Here is a 23,523-nt window from a genome sequence, read left to right on the forward strand (position 1 = left end):
GAGAGGTGGTGTTAAACAGAAAAAAACACATCAGGAGAATACACAGCTGTTCATATATTCCCATCCACATCATATGTTTGATTAACAGTGGAATAAACCTGAACATACAGTCTGTACTGATTCTGGCTATGTCTTTCAACTCAAACACTCATGACATCACTCAAGACTGATAATCCATGCACATACCCTTGTCTACCTATCAGGAAGTCCTACTGTTGGTATATTGCAATTTTTTTTTGTTTTGTTTTTTCTCGAAATTTTTACATAAAAAGTCACTGGCCGAGTTCTTCTGCTAAAACCAACCAACCTACCACCCCCATGAATTATATAGCACAACATTGTGTTTGTACTATATTGCACTATATTGCCATTAAGAAGACCCTTCATTTCTGTGCTTGTGTTCGCTGAACCAAACAAAGTCAGTATAATGTGACCTTTAGATAGCATGCTGGAATTCCAGGATCAGAGGTGTGATTTGTGATGTCAACAGTGTCGTCATCCTGCCCCTCCATGCCCTCTCTCGCTTTTACGCAAACGTTGATTCGGCTCTGTGACTACCTCCACTGCCGTCATAAAGGCAGAAGAACAAAGCACCCCCATTCCGTGTTTGTACCTTTTATACAGAACAGCAAGGCAGAATAATGGTGCAACATTCCCTCCTTGAATAGGCTGTGTAAAAGGGCCTATTGACATTAGTCCTCTCTGAAACCCCTGATGGAGCTCAAATAATACACTTTGTATAGTTAAAATAGCAATTTGAATTCACGTGAATGCCATTTATACATTCATACTGTAAATCCCTCTGGTCTTTGACACCTCTCTCTCACTCTTTGTCTCTCTCTGTCTTTGTTTCTCTTTCTCTCTCTTTCTCTCTCTTTCTAGGCGAGCCTGGCCAGCTAGTCGGCAGGATCATTCAGAATGACCCTCTTAGGAGGTTTGATGGCTATGTCAACCAATCAGCAACCAGCAAGAAGATTGCTCAAAGTGTCTTCAAGAAGGGAGACAGTGCCTATCTCTCTGGTTAGTCACTCACACACACACCTATTCACTATATTCCCTGCTGAAGTGCTGAAATAAATGAATATGATCTTTGACCCCTTCTTACCAGGTGATGTGTTGATCATGGATGAGAACGGCCACATGTACTTCAAGGACCGAACAGGAGACACTTTCCGCTGGAAAGGAGAGAATGTCTCCACGACCGAGGTGGAGGGAACGCTCAGCAGGCTGCTAGACATGAAAGATGTAGTTGTGTATGGAGTGGAAGTACCAGGTAACAATGTCTAACATACAGTACCTTTTGAGATTAAAGATTCCTCCATTAGAAAAGACAAGAACCATACTGTATCAGTTTTACAGCTGCAATGTCTTTGCGTACTCTTGACCTATTATGACATTAAATGATTTCTACCATTTAGAAAGTTCACTACATTTAAAGCAGAGCTGTAGCTGAAGCTTTGCAGACTGAATGCCACAAAAGACAAATCACGACGCCACTTTCCAGCCGCTGTGATTAGATTAAATTAGATAACTTTATTAATCCCCGAAGGAGGGAAGCAGTTTGGTCACTAATGCGCAGTGACAAATAACAAAAGATACACAAGTCATACAGATCACGATAGACAAGAGATACTGCCACATTACCCATCTAGCCACTAGATTAAAAACTATGTTTAATACAGTCAATGATGTATAAAAGTAGAGGTAAATTAACACTGGCAGACAGATTTCGTTTGTGTAAAGACATAAGGATGGTTCTGCACAGTACTCATCACCTCCTTCCACAAACACAAGGATGTCTGACCTGAAACTCAGTGGTCCACAGAATCAAACCTTTCATTTGCCTGTTTCTGTGTGAGCAGGAGCAGAGGGAAAGGCTGGAATGGCAGCCATCGCTGATCCGTCTCGTTCCACTGATCTGGAGAAGTTTGTAAAGGACATGGAGAAGGCTCTGCCTCCGTACGCCAGACCTGTATTCCTTCGCTTCCTTCCAGAGGTCAACAAGACGGGTACAATGCGCTTTTCATAGCTGTTTGTGTAAAGCATGAGAAAGCAAGGATAAATATAGTTTTTTTTACAATGCAATTGTAATAAAAAAGCTGTTAAAGAATCTCAGTTTGAGTAGGAGACATCTTTTGAAATTAAAACCATTTTAAATATTCACAGATTCGGGATTTTACAAGGCATTATGAGTGTTAATTTAAACAGCATCACCAATTCAAAATCACTACTTATAAAAGTAATAATAATATTAGAATTGCTTTGCAAGCAAAATTTGATTAAACAGTGATGTGTTCTGATAGTTTTAGTTAAAGCAGTAAGACTAATAATGCTAAGAGGCATTGTAAGGCAAATTGGATTATCTGCATTATTTCTTTGTGTCTCTATTTCTCAGGAACATTTAAGTTTCAAAAGACGGAGTTGCGTAGGGATGGCTTTGACCCCAGCGCGGTGTCGGACAGACTCTACTTCCTGGATTCCAGCAGAGGGCGCTATGTGCAGCTGGACGAGGAGACTTACCGCTCCATACTGTCAGGGAAACACAAATTGTGATGACTAGGCTGACCACTACATTTACATATGTACACACACATATACACACATACAAATACAGAACAGAAGACAATATTTTGAGAGCAGGATAGCAGAATGCAGAACCTTGCCCCCATATACACAAAAATACAAACAGTATAAAGTAATAGCCATACACATTCTGTGCACCCAGAGCCAACACATTTACACACACATACACATTGTATTCCCAAACCCTCTTTGCTCTTTGATCTCTGAAAACAGACTTATGCACGCCACTCACACATACGCACACACACACACACACACACACACACACACACACAAACACAGCACCACTCCATCCATCCCTCCTGAAATCTCCGCGGCAACTCCTCTCGCTACCTCAGCAAACACAGAGAGGGGCACAAACCCAGTAACCAGGTCTATTTGGTAACTTGAAACCACTCTTCATAGCCACACAATCCCAGTGCACACAGCCCTCAGACAACCCCTTCCTGTTCATCATGGTCCATCAAACCAGATGTTTTGCTGGGGGACACCGCTCGGGGGAGGGGGGTGAGGAGTACAGGCTGCCTGGCATCCAGAATGCACAAACTTGAAACTACAGATAACCACAAACTTGATGGATGATAAAGAGGAGCATGGATTCAGTGCATACATATGTGGCACGGCGGAGGGACCTGTTAGGACCTAAACTGTCTCTCTGATTGTTGTTATGTTAACGAGATTGTTCTGTGAAAGACTGGAGCCTCTATCCTTGACCTCACCTGCACAATTAGCCAGCAGTGACAGACCTATGTGACACCTACACCTTTCCTCTGTTTGAAGTTAACTTTATCAAAGTCTTTCCTTCAGCTCTCTGGTCTCCTTGTCTTCGTTTCCATCCTTGCTCTACAGAGCTTGCAATGAAAATGAGGTAAGGACACCAAAGGTTTTTTTTTTTTTCTAAAGGGAACACATTAAGATGTGAAGGATTTTGGAGAGCCTTTGACATGTAACTAATGGTTACAGAAGTTAAATTAGACCAGTGGTTGAAGCTGAAAATTTTACTAAAGTGCAATAGGGCTCCAGAGTTTGCAGTGCAATAATCAGCCGCACCACAGCTGATATAAAACAAAGCTTTTTATTTAAATATGTCTGCATTACACCAGATATATTTAAGTTGTAGTGTTTGTTTACATATTTAAGAAAATATGAAACTTTTAGTAATTTATGTTGTTGTGAAAGCTTTCTCTTTTGTTGTAGTGCAAATGTATCAGGGTTTTTCTGCTTTACGTGAATCCAAATCTGTGCTTCAGTAGCTCTTGGAGTCCTCATGAATTGAGCTGCAGTATGCATTTTATATCAGCAGCTGGAACACAAAAGTAAAGTGCTCCAACTGAGTCAACCCTGGGCTAAATACATGGGGTTATTTCCATACACAGCACTGTTCACTCACTGAGCTGACGTGCAATATGGTCGTGTGGCTTTATTGTGCAGGTTTTGTCGTAAGAGGTAGATTTTGCCTATCGTAGGGTGCTCGTATATTCTTCTGAAACATATGAGAAGGACTTGACTGAAGAGACAGGAGCACCGAATTGCCTCATCAGCGAGGACTTGTGTTTTTAACGATATTCTGGTGCTAAGGAGGGATGTTCTGCCAGATTCAGGAGAGCCGAACGATCCAAAGATTCAAAGGCAGGGAGTAAGGACACTGTAACGGAGAGGATGCATCGGAACGGAGCAGTAGAGAAGAAGAGAAAATGTGCTTTGCCATCGATGTCTTGTCCGTTGTCTGCAGTAGCTGTCATCAGAGGTTGTAGCAGCATGAATGAGCAACCACAAGCAGAGCACTGTGCCTTACTGTGAGTTCACCTCCCAGATTCACAGGCCCTGGCCCATACATAGTGTCTCATATGGTTCCCTGTGTTGGACTTCAACCGTCACTCGTCTCATTAAGCTTCTATCTACCATAATCTCATTTGTCCGTGTCCAAGTTTCCTGTCACAGTGGCATCGCAAAGCTGGCCCAAATCTTGGGAATTCAGGTTTTACTCTGAAAATCATCTCCTAGGAAACGGAGGCAGCCCAGCGACTGACATCTTCATCCTGCCAGGTGCAGGACGAGTTTGTGATGATGTCTCACTGGGCAAGAGTCCAATTGCTGCGAGACTGCTGTCACAGAATTTTCGAGGACTCTATCCTCCTCACTTCCTTTCCCTCGGATCTCTCAGCCCTGACTGTAACCTTAATTTGTCTTCTAGCTGTCTTTATTTGTTACACATTTGTTTCTTGGGTTATCTTTAAGATATCACTCGCCCAAGTTTCCATTTGCTCGGCACCTTTACTTTAAGCCTTTATCGTCTTTCTGCCAACCACTCCAATCCTTTGCATTCAACCATCTCTTCCCTCTTTCCTCTGTCTTCTCTCTTTCTGACTGTGGCCCCCCTTCCCTTCGAGCAGGCACCTCTGTTTAATCCTGGCTGTCTCTGTCAGGCTCCAAGCCTCATTGTCTGCCACGTCTGTGGTCATGTTGATTCAGACAAGGGTAAAAAAAAAAAAAACAGCATTTGAATACCTTTAGAATATTTCCTAATTGGATCTCTTTAAATGTTTGATTGAGCATATTGGAGGGATTTTTCTTTTGTCAATTTTTGAGATTGTTCAGGAGGTTTGGTAACATCAAGCTCCACCTACACACTCAAAACTGTTTCCAAGTATCTTTTGCCGATGTGTGTTGTGTGTAGTCTGCCATTACCCTGTGATATTTCTTTTCCTTACATTTGAAACTCACCACATCCTAAGTCACCTACAGTACAGCCAGGCAAGGTGTTGCCAACATTTGAGGACCGACTGTAACGTAGATGACTTCCTATTCTTCTTTCTGTGGCAATGCTTAGGCTACTTTGTTTTCTGCAGACTGATTCTCAATATGTTTCAACGGCTTTCCTCGGTTTGTACTTTTCACTGACTGACCTTGACGGCTGCAGTCTGCTGACAGCGTTCGTCAACGTTGCTCTCACTTATCATTCCCCTGTTTTGGGAAGAACACCAACAAAGCCGTTTGACAGAAATTGCGATTCACCCCTGCTTCTTCTGTAGTCTTCAATGAGTCTGTCTTTTTCTCTCTCACAAGTATTTTGTTCTTTAATGATGAGTGTGAAATGTTCTCATGAATGTCTGAAAAGCAAATGAGTGACCAATGATATTGATTTTCTAAAGTGTGATTTACGTATCTAAGGGAACACAATTTGGCTGTTATGATGCTTCTGACTGAGGGTTACACTTGTTAACCCTGACCACCAGGGGGCGCGTGACTAAACAGCCCCACAAAGAGCACTCTGAATAAGATGTTTCCATTTTCACTTTTTTTTTTTAAATGAGTTTAAATTATTATTTTTGAAGAACTGTTAATTATACTTTGATTGTTTCACTGCTTTATGTGTTTGCTCTTGTTTTCTTTTTGTGAAATTATAGCTTTGTGATTTTGGTATAGAAAAAGGGGATTCATGCATGAGTGGAAGACAATCAAATGTCAGTTTGTTGTTTGTTTTTTTTTTGTTTTTTTCTACCTTTGGCACAAGGAACCAGCCAGGGATCTACCTTTCTGGATGAAATGGGTTGTAGATTTTGAGCAGGAACCATTTCCCAGCTGAAGGCCTGTAGGGAGTGAGGGGTCTATGGGACAGGGTGTATTGAGGTTTTCCAGTCACCTGTTTGACCAGAGGGGGGCGCTGTACCCTCACCAATGCTTTGACAGGGGCGAGTCAAAGAGAGGCACACACAAGCTTCCTTGCCATTATTTCATCACACAGTCCTTGGATAAGAGATGTACTGATTTAAATGAAACCTTATATGATATATTTCAAAATGTGATTTTGCGATGCAATTTTTCACACAATTTATAACAGATTTCACTGTTTTATTTATAATCAGCTAAAATCACTTCACTATTGCATTTTTGCTTCAAAAGACTGTCAAACTGTTTGACAGATTAAACCAATACAATGCCTTCACTTAATACACAGATAGTAAATGTTGTCAGTGTATGGTGATTGATGTATATATTGATGTATGAGATTATTCAGTCGAGCTCCAAAGTGAACAATGTTTTGAGAAAGCCTCACGGGCATCTAACTAACTGTCACCAGCTTTCCCAGCTCACACTGAGATTAATCAAGATAACCAGAGTCTGAGTGTAAATCACTGACATATGATCAAAGAATAAGTCACAGTGAAGTTCACAATTATGTGAGGATCATTACCTGCCAGACAAGCCACAGATCACAAACCCTGACTGAAGACTTGCGTGTATTTGTTTGTTTTTATCTCTCTGGTCTTACTGTCCCTCATGTCTCTGATCAACATTTAACACCCTGTTTTTTTTTTTTTTTTTGCACTTTTTGTTTGTCTTTTTCTCCCGGTCGTGGTCCTCAGGAACATCAAACAGCGCTAGAGAAGGAAACAAGTTTGTATGTGTCTGCCTATGTGTGTGTGAACGTGTTTTTTATTATAATTATTTTATCGTCTCATTGCACAGGCAGCAGCTCTCAGCTTGTGCAGAGTGTGTAGGGGAGGTCTGTGAGGTGTGCTGTGTGTGTGAGACACACACACTGATGTCCTCTTGTCCACTGAAGGTTAGCTGTATACATCATGCATTTCAAGAAAATGAGACAAAAGCAGTGCTGCAAATGGAAAAATCATTATTAATAAAAAACTATTTAAATTGTTCACTTGGGTCCTGATTGTTGTGCCACTTTTTCTACAGTATGATTGACACCAGACTGCTGTGCTCAGCTCATCCACACAGATTCTTTGTGTTTTTATGCTGAACCGTTTTCAGCATGAACAACAAGGCCATTTATCCTGAAGGTCTGTATTTTATCGTTGCACCAAACCTGTAAGAGAATTCCTATTCCTATTCCCTAGTAACTATTCAATTCTATTCACTGTCCCTTTTGACAGTCCAACAAGTAAACCATTCCTATTACATCACACACCATAGGATCTGATCTACACGTGTTTTATTTACTGCTGTAACAAATTGACTTGCACTTGTATTTCAGGTGCACCAGAGAGGAGTTCACTCTCTTGTAAGAAAAACAGATTCCTTCACTGCTGTTGGAGATGATCATTGTTATAACAAGATCATTAATTTACCACTGCATGAAAAAATGTTCCTCGGAATTTAGAGGAAACCAAAATTTAATTTGACCCACAACAACCTCTGAAAGGCTCAACAGTGAGTTCTTGTGTCCTGCAAACTCACCTGCCTCCAAACCCACTTTGAACATTGATCGTATGTTCTGTATATCCATTTACTCTCCTCACTGTTGGCCTATTTTCAACATTTACACAGCCCACAACATCCGTTACAGCCACAGTCTCGATTTTAGCAATGTCAAGCTACTCCCCAGCAAGGCTCTGAATTAGAAATGTGATTTTAGCCTAATCTATACAATGGTTAACTGGTATACTTCTTAAAGTATACTTTTTGTGCGAAAACTGGCAGCCAAGCTATAGTATAACGTTTCTTGGAAAGAAATCACTTTCAATATGAGAACACGATTCCTACCAAGACAGAAATATTGAAACTGCAACCAAAAAAGCAGAGTCAAAATGAACCTGTGAGACTCATTTATGGAGTAGATTCCCTTGTCGAGACATGAATATAACCATGACCAGCATTTTGTACTTTAGCCAAGACTGATACTGAAAGATGCTGTGTCTTGTACATGTCTCTATCTGTTAGCAGAGGTGGAAAAAAACTATATTTAGGTACAGATCTGAGGTACTTCTACTTGGAGTTTTTCCATTTTCCACCACTTCATAGCCTTTACACTACATTTTGTACAACAGTCTGTTATTTTGTACTAAATGGAGACAGTAAATGATCTGAATACTTCTTCCACCATTATCTGTTAGTGTCTTTAAAACATTACCAGCATTATTAAATGTATAGAAGCTGCTTCTTCTTGGTGTATGCTGTATGTGTCAGTGTGGGACAAGGTCTTGTGAACCTGTGTGTGTGAGCACCATACCAGCCTCAGCTGATGCTAATAAACCACAAGCAGGATATATTCCTGAACCTATGGGAACTGAAGTCTAAGTCTGGGTTGTTTTGGAGCCACACATCCTCAACACTTGGCCACTGTTCCCTGATCCCTGATCCTCAGCGATGATTGGCTGACAACAAGGTGGGTGGATCAGGAGAAAAACAAACATTGCCACAGGCTTTGCCACTCTGTACCTGTCTGTTGACAACCCACAGTTCACTTAAAGGCTCAGGTCAGACAACCTCTCTCAACTTTTCAGCCCATCTCGCTGATTCGATTCTCCCGGGCAGTCATGAGGACCACGGTGGTCGCTGTTGTCATGGTGATGTTGTGTGTGATGATGGTGCACGCAGACGTGAAGCCGCAGAGAGATTTCAACCTGCAGAGGGTAAGATGGACACACACATTCTGCTTTTGATGTTTGCTGTTCAGCATGAATGTATCTAACTCAGTTTGGTTTGATGAGTGAAGGGATTCTGCTGTCGTGCTCTCATTATTTGTTGTTAATCATAGGTGACTCCATCTGTGAGGGAACACTGTGTACTGGTGTGTGTGTGTGTGTGTGTGTGTGTGTGTGTGTGTGTGTGTGTGTGTGTGTGTGTGTGTGTGTAGTCAAAGTTTCTCAGTTGGTGACCCAAGACAAACAGTTATGGGTTTAAGTCCTGCCTCAGCGCTGACAGTCAAGTCACAAACTGTTATGATTAATAAATTTGTGAATCCTTGTTTTTCTGGTTTCGTCACACACCAGAGGTTGAGAGAGGTCAGTTCGACATTTCCCATGGCAGATGTGCCATGAGAAATGTCCGGAAAAGGAACATCCTCAGTAGTTTCCTGTGGGTGATTTGATAGGCAACTGGATGTATCCCAGAAGCATTTTAATAATCTTTATGGTGAGGTTTTTCCAGATTTATCAACCAGTGAATCTGGTGTGAGTTCATGTAAAACGTAGGACAAGACCCAACCTGAAATTCTCGCATGCCTACTCTTCAAACCTAAAGCAGTTCAAAGGATAAACGGCAGCTGATGTTTATTCCTTACATAAAGAAACATGCTGACTCTGTCTGGTTAGATAAATACAGGATGTTCAATCAACATTAACAACCAGTCCGTGTTTTAAAGGATCTATGTATAGATATGAGGGAATACAGTGGTTTACAGCAATGTTTGCATCATGGTACCAGTACAGCTTGTTTTCCCACTGGGGCTGTTAATGCTAAAAATGTCAACTCTAAAAATGTACGTATGTATACATACATACATAAACATACAGCCACAACATGGCAGATGTTCCATTAAGGAAGAAGTCTAGTGATATTCTATATTCTTTTATTATCAATAAATCTCATAAAAAGACCAAAACTAATAATGAATTGATACTATCAACAGGTATTACCTGATAAAGTTTATTCCTTTGAGCCACAGACTTTTATTTTTGTCCAGGGACTATTAAAAGCACATCAGTGAGCCACATGATCGCACTGGGTAACATGCTCCTTCATTATGATGAACATGGGCACTGTAGTTTATTTCGAGTTGATCCCACATACAACGCCATCATGCTTCCTTAAATATTTAGTAGCGCAACAAATTCATAGCTGAAAATAGTCCCTGCACACTAATCACTGCTGTTGAGCAACCTTAATTTAAAAAACTTCAGCTGTTTTCAAAAGTGAGACTATATACTTTGACAGATTTACATTTTCAATGTAAATCAATAGGCTTAGGGCTGAGAACCACATACAGGGTGAGGAAGTCAGAAATTACAGTTCTGATGTTTTATGCTGTTATGTTCTTTTTGTTTTTTTTAATAGAATCAGACGTTTAGACTTGTCAGGGCATGAAAAGTAAAGGTGTAACCTGTGCATGAATGCTAGCTGTTGGTTAAAGTCAAATATAGAGTCAAACTTTGTGTGTTGAAATTTGTGTGCCTATGTGTGTGTTTAGTTTGCAGGGAGATGGTACCGTGTGGGCCTGGCCTATGACTCTCCAAGTTTTGTTCCCTACAGAGACAAACTGAAGGCCTCAATGGGCATCATCACACCGCTGACAAACGGCAACGTTAACCTCACAATGTGGGAAGCCACGTGAGTGTGTGTGTGTGTGTGTGTGTGTGTGTGTGTGTGTGTGTGTGTGTGTGTGTGTGTGTGTGTGTGTGACATATATAAGCACAGTCTAGACAGGGGCATATACAGCATAGTCTATTTTTGTGTACATCAGAAATAGATGTGCTAGGAAAAGAAGAGAGGAAATCAGGAGAGAGAGATAGATGAATGGACAGATTTGGAGGAGATAAAGACACATTGTGTTTCCTCTGTCTGCTTCAGACCTCTGGGCTGTCACAGTAAGCTGTACCAGTATGAGAAGACCAACGTCCCGGGACAGTTCACCTACTTCAGCTCACGTAAGTCTCTGCTCACTTCACATCTGACTCATCAGCTTTCCAACAGATAACAAGGTTTCTGCTTTGAACCTGAGAAAAAGACAAGATAAATGATATTTAGTAAGTTTTGTGACTGTTCTGACAATGTTTACATGACAATGTAAATATTTGACTGGCACTCAGTGGGTGCCAACAGCAGTGGCTCAAATTCTGAATCTCTTCAGTTCGAGGAAACAACCACAGATGTAAGTCAGGAGGCCTGAGCAAGTCAAAACAAGTTCTTCAAAACTGCATTTTGTCACATTGTTGTGCGAGAAGTATGAGAACAGAAGTGAAAGCAAAGCAGAAATGTATTAGTTTTGTCTTGTGTCTCTTTTCACACAAAAATGAAACAAACCTGTTTTTTGTTTTAGTTAAAGTTTTGGTGATGCACTCGAGTGTGTTTTTACGCAAGAACTGTAGCACTTTGAAATTTTCCATTTAAAAATAAAAAAGTATTACGATTGATACATTGTTTGTATTTGTGTTCTGTCTAACATTGTAGATCATCATCTTGATATATTTCCAATACATACATTTAATATTTAATTCCTTTCATGTTTTTTCTTTTTTCTCTCATTTTGTGCAGCATATATTGTATCGTATTGTGTTGTAAATATTTATAGCGCATTTTTGTATTTTGCATTTTCATACATATACGGTACATTTTCAGTACTTCTGTGTTGTGTTTTCTGTCAGGCCACAACATGGTGAAGGACATCACAGTGGTGGACACAAACTACACCGAATACGCTCTGGTTCTCAAACACAAGGTTTTTAACAGCGAGTACACACAAGTGGCACTTTACGGTGAGACACACACGCACACACACGCAAACACACACACACACACACACACACACACACACACACACACACACAAATACACGCACATTCATGTGTCTCTGTACTTGCAGGTCGCTCTCAAAGAGTTAGGACTGAAGTAATCAACAAGTTTAAAACCTTAGCCTTGTCCCGCGGTTTCTCCAGAGAGTCTATTCTGACTCCACCTCCAGCAGGTAAAGTATTGGGTGACACACACATACACAGTATATGTAAATGCAGATTAAATGACCATGAAGTTTCCTAATTCTTTCTTGTTTGTGTGTTTTTTTCTGGCCAACAGAAAACTGCCCACAATCTGGATCTGGTTAGGTGGGTCTATTTCTTTAGGAACATCTGAAAACCAAGGCTGTTTCATTAATGATAGTCAGGGGTGTGTGACAAATGTGTGTGTAAATTAGTGTAAATTATTTTCTGTTTCTTCCTCTATGTTCCCAGATGTACCTGCGGTGAGGGTGCCAGTGTGTTCTGATGTGCGGCTCCAGCTCTGTATTTCCCAGCATTTACTGCAAAGAGCTTTCTCTCAGCAAAGCAAATATCATCATTCTATTATAACATCTAATCCTATTTTATGTAATGTTTCATTTTCATTGTTCTGCTGTGTTGGCATGGTTTAATAAATAAAACTAACCTTCAGGTCATGATTATACTGTTTTTATTTGTTTGTAATCACAACACATTTTAGCTGGTTTTGGCCTTTGGACAAAAAATTTGATATAAAATCTTTTTTTATGATCAGGCAGCTCTGTTGAATTTATTCTGAGTTTTCTAAATGTTAGTCACTTTCCCATGGTGGAGAGTAATTTACTCTGTTCTACAACTTTCAACATTAAAGAGATCTGCATATTAATGCATCAATAATTACAATCCAAAAACATAATAAGCATGACTCTGAAATCGGCCATTCTGCATAATGAGTACTTTTACTTTTGGTCCATTAAGTGTATTTTGATGTTTGTGCTGTAGTACTTTTACTTAAGTAAAAAAAAGTTTTAATTCATGACTGTATACACAGACAGATGTACCAAGTCTGTGGCATTTTAGTTTAACATTAAAAAAAAAAAAATCCTTGTTAATGTGGTGTGAAATGTGTGGACAGAATGCACAATTAGATTTACAACAACCAAGAAAAGGACGCAGAGTTGAAAGAAGCTGAGAAACATTCTGGCAATATGGTGGAAGAATCGTCCTGGAGTGTTGGTCAAAGCATAATCTGTGGACGTCTGCTTACATGAGTCATTCCTACACACACACACATGCACAGGTTACACTGAGTTTAACACATTTCAGATTGTGTGTGCGCTGGCGTGGATGTGAGTCTGACCTGAAACTAGTGGCCGTCATGTTGAAGTTGCTCTCAGAAGCAACATGTTGTAGCTCCAGTGCGACAATGACGGGGTTTCCCCTCTTGCGCTTCATGTAGTGAGGACAGGTAGAAACCACTGCCAGTGTGTGTGTGTGTGTGTGTGTGTGACTCAGTTTGTACTGAGAACCCTCCATCTGCTGTATACTGCAGGAGGTAGTGCTGAGTTGTGTCTTGTGTAAATCAGGCCTGTAGTCTAATATGAACACCAGGGGGCAGAGTTCACCCCTCATCAGTATGTTTCTGCTGTGAACAAGACCTCATAGCTGTATTAACACATTACATAGTGCTGGATTACGCTCAAGCTGGCTGTGCAACCATATATCATAAAGCCTATAAGACAACAACACTGGCCTGACAGAAAATATTTTTTTACCACCCCCCACCCTCTTCACACCTCATGTCAGAGAACAAACTTTTCTAAAATAAATCTTTGACTGTACAGCCTCACTGTGGCAGTGCAGCCTTTTCCCTACTATTTATCAGCTGCTAAATTCTGCCATGTATTGATTGGTTGTTTGTTTTAGCTACAGATTCTGAAGTCCAGTCATTCATTGCTGATTAGTTGAACCAACAAACACGCAATCACATGGACACACTTTAGTGCACACGCCAGATAAAAGTACACAAAAGCAGATAAAGATATCATCAGAACTTTTTTTTCTTTTTCTTTTTTTTTTGCAGTGTTGTAGAAAATTTTGAAAAAACTCACATTCTCACTGTGGCAGTTTGACGTAGTGCAGCAGCAGCAGCAGGAGGAGCAGTGCATGAAGGACTGGTTGGTGAGAAACACAGCAGGATGCAGAGAGCAGTGATTCTGGTTTCTGTGCTGGTCCTGGGATCAGCCTGGACCCTCCAGGGGGCCCATGTGCTCCCAGAATCTCTTACCCTCACACAGGAGAACTTTGATCTGAGCCGGGTGAGTGGCAACTGAAAATTATCTTTTTGAAATGTTTGAAAGTTTTTTGAAAGTATCAGATTTTGTTCCAGTTGCGCATTAGAGTACAAGTATAAACTGTAAACAATAGCACTGTCCTTAACAGCATGCTGTCATGGGTGCATACCCTTCCATAATGCTTCCTATTATATTGTATTTATTTCTAATGTGCAGCGAATATTTGCATTCACCTTGCAGTTCATGGGGCAGTGGTATGAGCTGGCAGTGGTTTCTACCTGTCCTCACTACATGAAGCGCAAGAGGGGAAACCCCGTCATTGTCGCACTGGAGCTACAACATGTTGCTTCTGAGAGCAACTTCACCATGACGGCCACTAGTTTCAGGTCAGACTCACATCCACGCCAGCGCACACACAATCTGAAATGTGTTAAACTCAGTGTAACCTGTGCATGTGTGTGTGTGTAGGAATGACTCATGTAAGCAGACGTCCACAGATTATGCTTTGACCAACACTCCAGGACGATTCTTCCACCATATTGCCAGTATGTTTCTCAGCTTCTTTCATCTCTCCATCCTTTTTTTTTTTTGTTATCCTAAATCTAATTGTGCATTCTGTCCACACATTTCACACCACATTAACAAGGATTTGTTTTCAATTTTAAACTAAAATGCCACAGACTTGGTACATCAGCCACTAATATGTTGTTCACAGATCTGCCACGCAGCATATTGCCAACACTTTCCTTTCCACAGGGTTTGGAGCAGATGTTGATACATACGTGGTTCATACCAACTATGATGAGTATGCAATGATGCTTCTGCTGAGCATTGAGAAACCATCAGGAAACGAAACCACCACAGCCAAGCTTTATAGTGGGTGGCCATTCTTGAATCTATCAAAATGACAATTTGTTGTACTTGTGCTTTTGAAATGTGTTTCAAGTTTGTCATTGGATGTACAGATCAGTGTGTGTGATAGAAATTCTGCCTTCTTCAGGTCGAACAATGGATGTGACTCCTGCGGTGATGGACAATTACAAAACATTGGTGAGACAACTTGGAATGAGTAATGGCGCTATCATCATGAATCAGAACAAAGGTAGGTTTGTTTTTATGTTTGCTCTGTGTTGCTGTGACATTACTGTTATTATTTTGTCTTTTTCCCAGCAGCCTGTAGACTTTTCCCGGCCCACATATTTTGACTTGTCATAGCAGGAAAAGCATAGGTGAAGCAATTACAATAACAATAGCTGCATTCATTTTTGGTGTGATTGGGAGGTCACATTCACAATAGACATGAAAATTGTATTTGGTTTGAAATGCAAATTACATTTTCTGTGGCTTTTCTTTGACACAAAGGGACCAATGTTGTCTTCATGAAAAACATAAACACCCTCTCCCATCTCTTCCCATCTTCCCAGGCGAGTGTGTTCCAGGTGATCTGGAGACAGAGCCAACTACTCAGCCTCAGGTACACACCAGACATGACATGATGCATACTGAAGCCACAGATCTGTGTCTGTAATGAGAATGAGCATTAATCAGCTGTGTCTTGTGAATCTATCCTTCAGATTTCTGTTACCAAGAGGTTGAAGAGAAAGGTGGTGCCAGCTGTGAACTCCGGTAATATTTAACCACATGGATAAATGATTCGTTATTTAATGGTCACGTCACTATAAACTCTAGTGTTTACTGTTTGTATCAAATTTTCTTCAGAATTTTACGGTCACTCAGTCTCCCGCAGATCACATACGGTAGCCCATGGGAGCAGTAATGTACACCTGTAAACTAATACTTAAAAATACTACAGGGTCCTTTTTGTCCCCGTATATTAGCGGTGAGGATAAGGAGAGGTTAATATATATTAATAAATGTATGTTTACTGTAAGACTGCACAAGGTGAGAGGTCATGTGGACAAACTGAAGAGGAGGGTCATCACACAAACACTCACAAGACAATCACGTTGTCACATCTTCAATGGAAAAAACAACTGTTATTGTCACTGGTACTGGTTTCCTACAAATGCAGTGCAAATTGTATGAATATGTTTCCATCTCATTGTTTTATTGTGATATTGCATTTTTCATATATATGAAAAGTATTAATCCAAATTAATTTGTAATAAAATGATTCAGTGTTTATTTGAGTGCATTTGACTTTTCAGTGCTACAGCACACGAAGCCAATACTACCCTCGTACTGCAACGTTTGACTGAGCCTCACCTCATTTTCAAACATGTGTAGTAAGTTAAAGACAATAAAAGATAGAGAGAAAGGCAGGAATATGGAGTCCTAAGGGGCTGACATACTATTAAGGTCTCTTTTCATAATTAGTAATGTATTGCTTGTCTGGTACCTGTAGTAATTTCACTTCATCTCCCCATAAAGCTTCTGTCTATCTGCTGAATGAAGTGCTCGTATTTTCTGCTGTTTATGGTGACATGACATTATGTTGTTTCTCAGTGCCTTGCCATCACCGATTACTTTCTAGATATAAGTAATAAATGAAAGTAGGATACTAAAATGAATTTATTATTTAGATTCATTGGTTAGTTAACATTCTTATACCAAATAATATCGGCTGAAAAGCAATAGTCCAGGTTGGTGAAGAAAAGCATGTATGTTCTTAAATGCTAATAGATAAGAGTTTCCTGTAAGTCCTGTTCTCATATTTTATATCTCAGTCATAATCGAACCAACAGACAAACACAAACCCACAAACTCACTTAGGGATCTTAGAAATAAGACTTTTCTCCAGAACTTCCCTGGGAATCATCATGTTTTTCTTCAGTGATTCAGTGACAGCTGTCTTTACATCCACAGGTACATTACAAGCAGGAACTGCTGATATCTAATTTGGCATGTTTTTAATGGTGTCAGTTTGTAAAAATGTGAACAATGTTTGGGGTTAAATAAAACAGGGCTCAAGTCGTAGCCCACAGCTTAACCCACTGACTCCACGGCAGCTTTGTACTTCTTGTTTACATCTCCCAAAGCATTATGGGAGCTGTAGTTCCAAATTGTAGAACAACTTGGAATGAGTGATGGCACTATCATCATGAATCAGAACAAACGTGCATTTGTTTTTATGTTTTCTCTGTCATGTGTGACATTACTGTTATCATTTTGTCTTTTTCCCAGCAGGCTGTAGACTTTTCCTGGCCCACATATTTTGACTTGTCATAGCAGGAAAAGCATAGGTGAAGCAATTACAATAACAATAGCTGCATTCATTTTTGGTGTGACTGGGAGGTCACATTCACAATAGACATGAAAATTGCATTTGGTTTGAAATGTAGAATGTAGTTCCAAAATGTAGAAACGGGACTGGGTTGGGGTGTGGACCCTGTGCCACAGATTAAACCACATACTTGTAGAATTTGACAAGATAAAAGCCCCATCCAGCATAGGAAAATTTGCAATATAAACTTCACATGTACAGGATGAAATATCAGGTAGTTGTTACTCATTTGTATGTCAGATTAAGACAGGTATTGATTTGTTGACGTTGCTAAACCTGAAGTCCAATGTTTAAGTGGTCAGCTGCCCAGGCAAGTCAGGTCACACAGAGCGAGACAGAGACAAGCAGAACTTTGCTCTCTTACTTGTTTGTTATTTACTCGGCTGTGGGAGTGTGTACATGCAAGGGCCGCAGCACACATATAACAGGTCAATGCCCCGTCCCCCCTTTGAAGAGTTGAGAGCAGGTAGCCCTTTCCTGGGTTTCAGTGTCTTAGGCTTTAGTCCTCTCAGAGACGAGTGAGCAGACAGGCTGATAGGATGCAGAAAGTGATTCTGGTTCCCCTGCTGGTCCTGGGATGGACCTCGACCCTTGAGGGGCTCCTTGTTCTCCCAGAACCTCTCTACGCCACACAGGAGAACTTTGACTTGGCCCAGGTGAGTGGTTGAGTCCTGCAATCTTACGTTTTATTTTTCCTCCTATATTTGCGTAATAATCTTTCACTTCAATTTATAGATTTAGTATATTAAGATTAAACGCAGAGGTGTAGAAATGTACTTCTGTACATCCTTTGTATTCTCTTTTCTGTCGTTTTCTTTCTATTGTTTGATTGACATTCTACAGGCAGTGGAAACCTTCATAACATAATGACCTCAAAATACATTAAACCAAATTTTTATGCATTAAATGGTTGAAAACTTTAAAGCAGTGCCTCTCTTAAGTATTAAATTCAATTTCAACAAATTCAACATGGTTTCCATTGGGAAGGCTGTACTGAGCCGTGTGCATTACTGGTCTCAGCATTGCAAAAGAAATGCCTTGAACAACATCTTCATTTTTTAGCAACAATTTTTTATGTATTTATTTATATATATATAAATACATATATATATATATATATACTGAACCAGCAGTACTGTACCAAATTCAGGTTTAGGTTTTATGTGTGTTATGTACAGTATATATTATCAAGTATATTATGGCTTCTCTTCCTAACAGTTTTTGGGAACTTGGCATGATGTTGCCATTGCAAGTACATGTCCCCATATGCAGCGTCACCGGGGAGATGCAGCCATTGGTAAGCTGGTTCTGCAAAGAGGCACCAGCGAAGACAAACTCAAGATGAAACGAACCGTACTCAGGTTTGTAAAAGCGTATGTATGACAGAAACACACAGAGGCACACAGATGGAAAACATTTTTTGAAAGTTGTAGTTGCTCATTAGACACATTAAAATAATACAAATCTGTAAAAAAAAAATAAAATAAAAAAAAAATGAAAGAAATACATACATGCAATTATTGCTATATAAAATGTTTTGGGGAATTAGCTAATGCAAAATTGACAGAAATTAGAGGGGGAAAAAATGTAAATAACAAATGTATCTACGTATTATGTAAATTATTGTGCACAGACTGAGGCTGTCAGTGGTTTGTCAAGATTAGATCAAAAACATCTCAGTGCAACAGTCAAAATAAAGAGTCTAAAATCTCAGGTTGATCTCATCTGGTATATTTTGCACATTTAGTTGGATATGTAACGATGATGTAAAAGAGGAAGTGTGTGTGTGTGTGTGTGTGTGTGTGTGTGTGTGTGTGTGTGTGTGTGTGTGTGTGTGTGTGTGTAGACATGGGACATGTAAGGAGATCTCTGGGGAATACGAGTTAACCACCACACCAGGACGGTTCTTCTACCATGTTGAGAGTATGTATCTCTGTCAGTCTCCCTCTCTATAACCTTTCAGCTCTGTCTCTGGTGCAGCTGTGACTCCCTCACTGTCCCTGTGCTGTCCTTCCTGCAGGGTATGGGTCAGACGTGGATGCCTACGTGGTTCACACAAACTACAACGAGTACGCAATAGTGATAATGAGCAAACAGAAATCATCAAGGGAGAAGAGCATCTCATTGAAGCTTTATAGTAAGTGCACACTCTCCATGGATTTTTTTTCCCTATTGTTTTATTTTGAAAAGCAGTCTTGACTGATGATTTCTTTGTAGGTGTTTCAGCAGCATTTCAACCAAAATACTGCTGAATAAAACACAAAACAAAATCAAACAAGTATATTTTTTATTTCTGTTGCCTGTATAATTAGTTTTTATTCACTTTATTCAAGTCTTAGGATTTCCCCTAATTCATTGTAAGATAGACCAAATGAATAAAAAACTTACACTGTACTAAAATTTGAGTTTACTGTGCATCAGTTTCAAATAAATGACTATGTCCCGTTCAGGTCGGACTATGGCTGTGAGACCCACTGTGCTGGAGGACTTCAAAACACTGGTCAGACAAGAGGGAATGAGTGCCGACACTATTATCATTAAGCAGGACAAAGGTAAGGGAGAGAGGAGAGAGATGAAACACTTCAGTTCAGGTCTTTATTTAATTAACGACACATTAAGAAAAACTGAAGATGTTAAAAGAGTCTAAATGTTTTCATTGAATTTCTGTGCAGGTGACTGTGTTCCTGGAGAGGTAGTGGCAGAACCATCAGCTCAGCCTGAGCCTGAGCCTCAGGTACTGAAAATACATCATCTGATTTATATTGTTTTATTATGCATCATCTGCATTTTTAACAATTGGTTGAAGCTCTACTGAAGTTTTATTCTTCTTGTTGAGTACAGTCAAATATAAATCCCCTTTAACAGCAATATATTACTCAAAAATACATTTAATGCTGGTCATAATTTTCTGACTGAAAACTGGAGAAAAAAAGCATACACTGAAGTAAAAGTACATATCGTAAAAAGTATTGTGAAAAGTTTAAATGAATGTGGACAATGCAATTTAGTATTGTTCCATTAATATGGGCATATAGAATTCTACTCTTAATGTAATGCTGCAACAACAGAATATTATTATATAATATTTTGTATATTAGTAGCAGTATAGCTTCAATATAACACTGGAAGAGGGAGTTACAGAATTGTTTAAAATATTAAGGAGAATGTGTGGCTTTGTATATCTGACTGACTCTGTGTGATGTAGCGGGTGAGGAGAACTTTGATCCCTGTTATGGTTGCTGCAGAGGAGGAGGGTTCTGCTGATGATTCACCTCTTTTCAATGGAACCGGTATGATAATTAATGATAAATGTACAGTGTATCACAGTCATGAAAATGAGCATGTGCTGACTGAGAAATCAGAGATCTTGATTCGGATGTTGTAACATTCGAACAATTTTTTTCTTATGCCACCCACCCCCCTTCTATAGAGGCTTGTCAAGCAGAACCAGATACGGGACCATGTTTTGGGTTGCACCAGCGTTACTACTACAACGCCTCCTCATTGAGCTGTGCAATCTTTAAGTATGGAGGGTGTTTGGGCAACCAGAACAACTTTCAGAGTGAGAGAGAGTGTCTGCAGAGATGTCGCACTGAGGGTGAGGGCTGAAACACAGAACACAATATCTGCATATGGGATGATATGAAATACATAGATCAATATTTTTATCCATTTCTAGTTAATTATGTGAATGTATTTATTTTAATTTTGTTTGCTTTTGAACCACTTTCTTCCACAATTTGAGAAGCCATTTTCTTACAACTAATTGCTGGCAATTTGGTGGGAGAAGGATGTACACTTCCCTTCAGCTAACTTCTATCCTCATGAATAACAGCATGAAAACAGAAAAAAGTACATCCATGGGCCAGAATTAAGTATCACTGCCCGTCATGATGCTCATGTGTGGACTGGAAATACATATATGTATGTATAACAATGGAAATACATAAAAAAAATATCAGCACTGCTCTGTTCTGTCTCTCCAGCTGTGTGCCGTCTGCCCTTGGCAGCCGAACCCTGCACAGGTCAGCCACCCATCTGGTCCTTTGACTCCACCATTGGTCTCTGTGTGCCCTACAAACAGGGCTTCTGCCAGACCAACGCCAACAAGTTCTACAGCAAGGCTGAGTGTGAGGAGTACTGCGGGGTGGTTAAAGATGGTGAGATAATGCAGAACAGCAACACACAGAGAGTGCAAATAGAAACACACACTCATCTCGTTGACCTAGCCCATGGAAACATCACAGACTCAGTTGAAGAAAGAGAATTCAACACACTGAGATAACTTCTGTTATCACAAAGAAAACTTGGTTAAACTGCCTCCGCCAACATATGATTTAATGTCCTTTTGCTCTTTTACAGACGGAGAGCTCCTGAATACAAACTGAGTGACATGATGTGCTCTTCTGAACTTATAATACACTAATGCAGCATGAACCAGCATCACAGAAGGTGCACAGTAAAGAAACATGAATTTGTCTAAGCACTCACAAAATATGAGAAGTCATATCACAACAGATCACCAATAAAACAAGTCATTACTCTGTTTGGCTGGTGTTTTTATTGTTTATTGAATTGTTAATAGGCTTCTGCTCATGTAGTTGCTCTATAAATATATGCAAATGAGACCAGACAAAAATCTGGGCTTTCTTCCTTTTCAGATTCACATAAGGATAACCAGTTATACGCTCTCATTACACTCTTACCACTGACCGACTGCAGCATTATAGAGCTTTATCAGAGTAAACCAGTGGAGGTTGTTGGTTGTATCTGCTGTAAATCTGCTGTATCTTAAATACTGAGTGACAATGTTTCCATTTCACAAACAAAATAAATATAACTATTCATACATAGCCCTTATAACATATAAGGTATGAAATATTTCCTTATTTGGTGTAATAACGGTGCCTTAAGGTCATTCTGTATTTTGCTCCTCTCATCAAACCTGGTTTACAGCAAAGGAAAGTGTTTCCACTTCAAAACCTTTGTGCTCAGTTTTATAGGGTCAAAGGAAATAAAAAAATGATGTGTGTTATATTTACACATACACTAGTGTGAACAGTGCGGAAATAAAATCAGTCTCAGACTCCGTCATCTACCGGGCCAACCCACTTTCTATACACAGTCTTTGGATCCTACTGATTTCCTATATGTGGGTATAACCAGGAGGGGGCAATATTTCTCCATTTAAAGAGGATTCATGTGTGTGACACAATTTCAATCACACACACACACACTCACATTTCTACAGTAAATGACACAAACAGTACACAACAGAGGGTCCCTCATTCCTGTGTCATTGGGGCTTCTCAATCTACTTTAACTGTCTCCACACTGTTTGTTTGTTTTTGGTTTTGTTTTTTTACAGCAAATGAGTCTAAAGTGCTGAAAAATCACTACATAACCTCCACACTACTTGCTCTATCACTATCGCTCACTCTCTCTCTCTCCTGCAAAGGAGCCAGGTTTCCTGCTCTTAGTTCCCAGAGTTCCCGGCTGCTGGCAGTAGAATGCTGGGAATATCCGGAGAGGAAGGGGAAGTGACATCACAGTGGTGACCTTCCGTACCAGGCCATATCACCTGGTGCTGCAGGGAGGAGAGCTACCAAACAAGTGCAAACACACATACACACACACACACACACACATACACACATACACACATACACATACATAATCAGAGCCACATACAGGACTTCTCTCATTTTTAACACACACACATGCATGCACATAACTAAGCGAAACTTAGTGACACACTCAGACCCCTCAGTTTGCCCTCACTTTTCTTTCCAGGAGAACAGAAAGAGTGAGAGAGGAAAACCTTTTAGCAAGGTTCCCACGAAGAGAGAGAGGAAGCGATAACTTCAATTGGTCATGCACAAAACTTTCCAGTACCTTTGCATAGACAGGCTGAACTAACCACATATTTGACAGGAAAATTCCCACCACACTTCAGTGGGTTCATCACTTCAGCTGATGAACTGTCTGTCTTACAAGATGTTTGCCAGCCTGTATGCTTTTCTTGCTGACTGACCATTTGAGTTGGTCAGTATTATTCATTTCAACTGCACAAAATGCAGTCACCTGTACAGTGTTCCGGACTGGATTGGTTAACAACAAGTTACAAAGAAAGGGGAAGAGAAAGAAGAAGAGTTTTATTTTAAGGTTCAAGACTATTAGGAGGACAACC

The 23,523-nt window shown here is 40.0% G+C and overlaps 4 protein-coding genes across 4 annotated transcripts; all 4 read left to right on the forward strand.

Moving 5' to 3' along the window:
* Positions 1 to 882: 882 nt before the first annotated feature.
* LOC111652499 (long-chain fatty acid transport protein 4-like) lies at positions 883 to 7,244 on the forward strand (the record flags this gene model as incomplete). The annotated part of the gene is made up of 4 exons (XM_023402782.2): positions 883 to 1,020; positions 1,109 to 1,273; positions 1,863 to 2,009; positions 2,396 to 7,244. Coding segments are annotated over 4 exons (608 nt in total), but the record flags the coding sequence as incomplete, so codon positions are not given.
* A 1,517-nt stretch (positions 7,245 to 8,761) lies between these two features.
* Positions 8,762 to 12,467, forward strand: ptgdsa (prostaglandin D2 synthase a). Its single transcript, XM_023402787.2, has 7 exons — positions 8,762 to 8,957; positions 10,514 to 10,653; positions 10,894 to 10,970; positions 11,688 to 11,798; positions 11,906 to 12,007; positions 12,115 to 12,143; positions 12,270 to 12,467. The coding sequence occupies exons 1-6, from the start codon at positions 8,862 to 8,864 to the stop codon at positions 12,141 to 12,143; spliced, it is 555 nt and encodes a 184-aa protein (XP_023258555.1). The 5' UTR covers positions 8,762 to 8,861; the 3' UTR covers positions 12,270 to 12,467.
* Positions 12,468 to 13,897: 1,430 nt separating this feature from the next.
* On the forward strand, positions 13,898 to 16,234 carry LOC111652504 (protein AMBP-like). The gene is made up of 7 exons (XM_023402786.2): positions 13,898 to 14,113; positions 14,330 to 14,475; positions 14,558 to 14,634; positions 14,846 to 14,965; positions 15,090 to 15,191; positions 15,514 to 15,563; positions 15,664 to 16,234. Exons 1-7 carry the CDS (start codon positions 13,994 to 13,996, stop codon positions 15,724 to 15,726), a joined length of 678 nt encoding a protein of 225 aa, XP_023258554.1. The 5' UTR covers positions 13,898 to 13,993; the 3' UTR covers positions 15,727 to 16,234.
* A 1,538-nt stretch (positions 16,235 to 17,772) lies between these two features.
* On the forward strand, positions 17,773 to 21,879 carry ambp (alpha-1-microglobulin/bikunin precursor). Its single transcript, XM_023402785.2, has 10 exons — positions 17,773 to 17,989; positions 18,552 to 18,694; positions 19,180 to 19,256; positions 19,354 to 19,470; positions 19,784 to 19,885; positions 20,006 to 20,067; positions 20,539 to 20,623; positions 20,764 to 20,931; positions 21,320 to 21,493; positions 21,696 to 21,879. The coding sequence occupies exons 1-10, from the start codon at positions 17,873 to 17,875 to the stop codon at positions 21,719 to 21,721; spliced, it is 1,071 nt and encodes a 356-aa protein (XP_023258553.1). The 5' UTR covers positions 17,773 to 17,872; the 3' UTR covers positions 21,722 to 21,879.
* Positions 21,880 to 23,523: the final 1,644 nt, after the last annotated feature.

Source organism: Seriola lalandi, unplaced genomic scaffold (genome assembly GCF_002814215.2).
Source record: "Seriola lalandi dorsalis isolate HSWRI2012SDOR001 ecotype SW California unplaced genomic scaffold, Sedor1 jcf7180002053988, whole genome shotgun sequence".
Classification (NCBI taxonomy): Eukaryota; Metazoa; Chordata; class Actinopteri; order Carangiformes; family Carangidae; genus Seriola; species Seriola lalandi.

Bases quoted from the DNA above. Each gene is read 5' to 3' on its own strand.
- ptgdsa (XM_023402787.2), top strand. From the start codon at position 8,862: ATGAGGACCACGGTGGTCGCTGTTGTCATGGTGATGTTGTGTGTGATG. The intron at 10,654-10,893 runs GTGAGTGTGTGT...TGTCTGCTTCAG, and splicing joins CTCACAATGTGGGAAGCCAC to ACCTCTGGGCTGTCACAGTA. The intron at 12,008-12,114 runs GTAAAGTATTGG...TCTGGCCAACAG, and splicing joins TCTGACTCCACCTCCAGCAG to AAAACTGCCCACAATCTGGA.
- LOC111652504 (XM_023402786.2), top strand. From the start codon at position 13,994: ATGCAGAGAGCAGTGATTCTGGTTTCTGTGCTGGTCCTGGGATCAGCC. The intron at 14,635-14,845 runs GTATGTTTCTCA...TCCTTTCCACAG, and splicing joins ATTCTTCCACCATATTGCCA to GGTTTGGAGCAGATGTTGAT. The intron at 15,564-15,663 runs GTACACACCAGA...TCTATCCTTCAG, and splicing joins AGCCAACTACTCAGCCTCAG to ATTTCTGTTACCAAGAGGTT.
- ambp (XM_023402785.2), top strand. From the start codon at position 17,873: ATGCAGAAAGTGATTCTGGTTCCCCTGCTGGTCCTGGGATGGACCTCG. The intron at 17,990-18,551 runs GTGAGTGGTTGA...TCTTCCTAACAG, and splicing joins AGAACTTTGACTTGGCCCAG to TTTTTGGGAACTTGGCATGA. The intron at 19,257-19,353 runs GTATGTATCTCT...TCCTTCCTGCAG, and splicing joins GTTCTTCTACCATGTTGAGA to GGTATGGGTCAGACGTGGAT.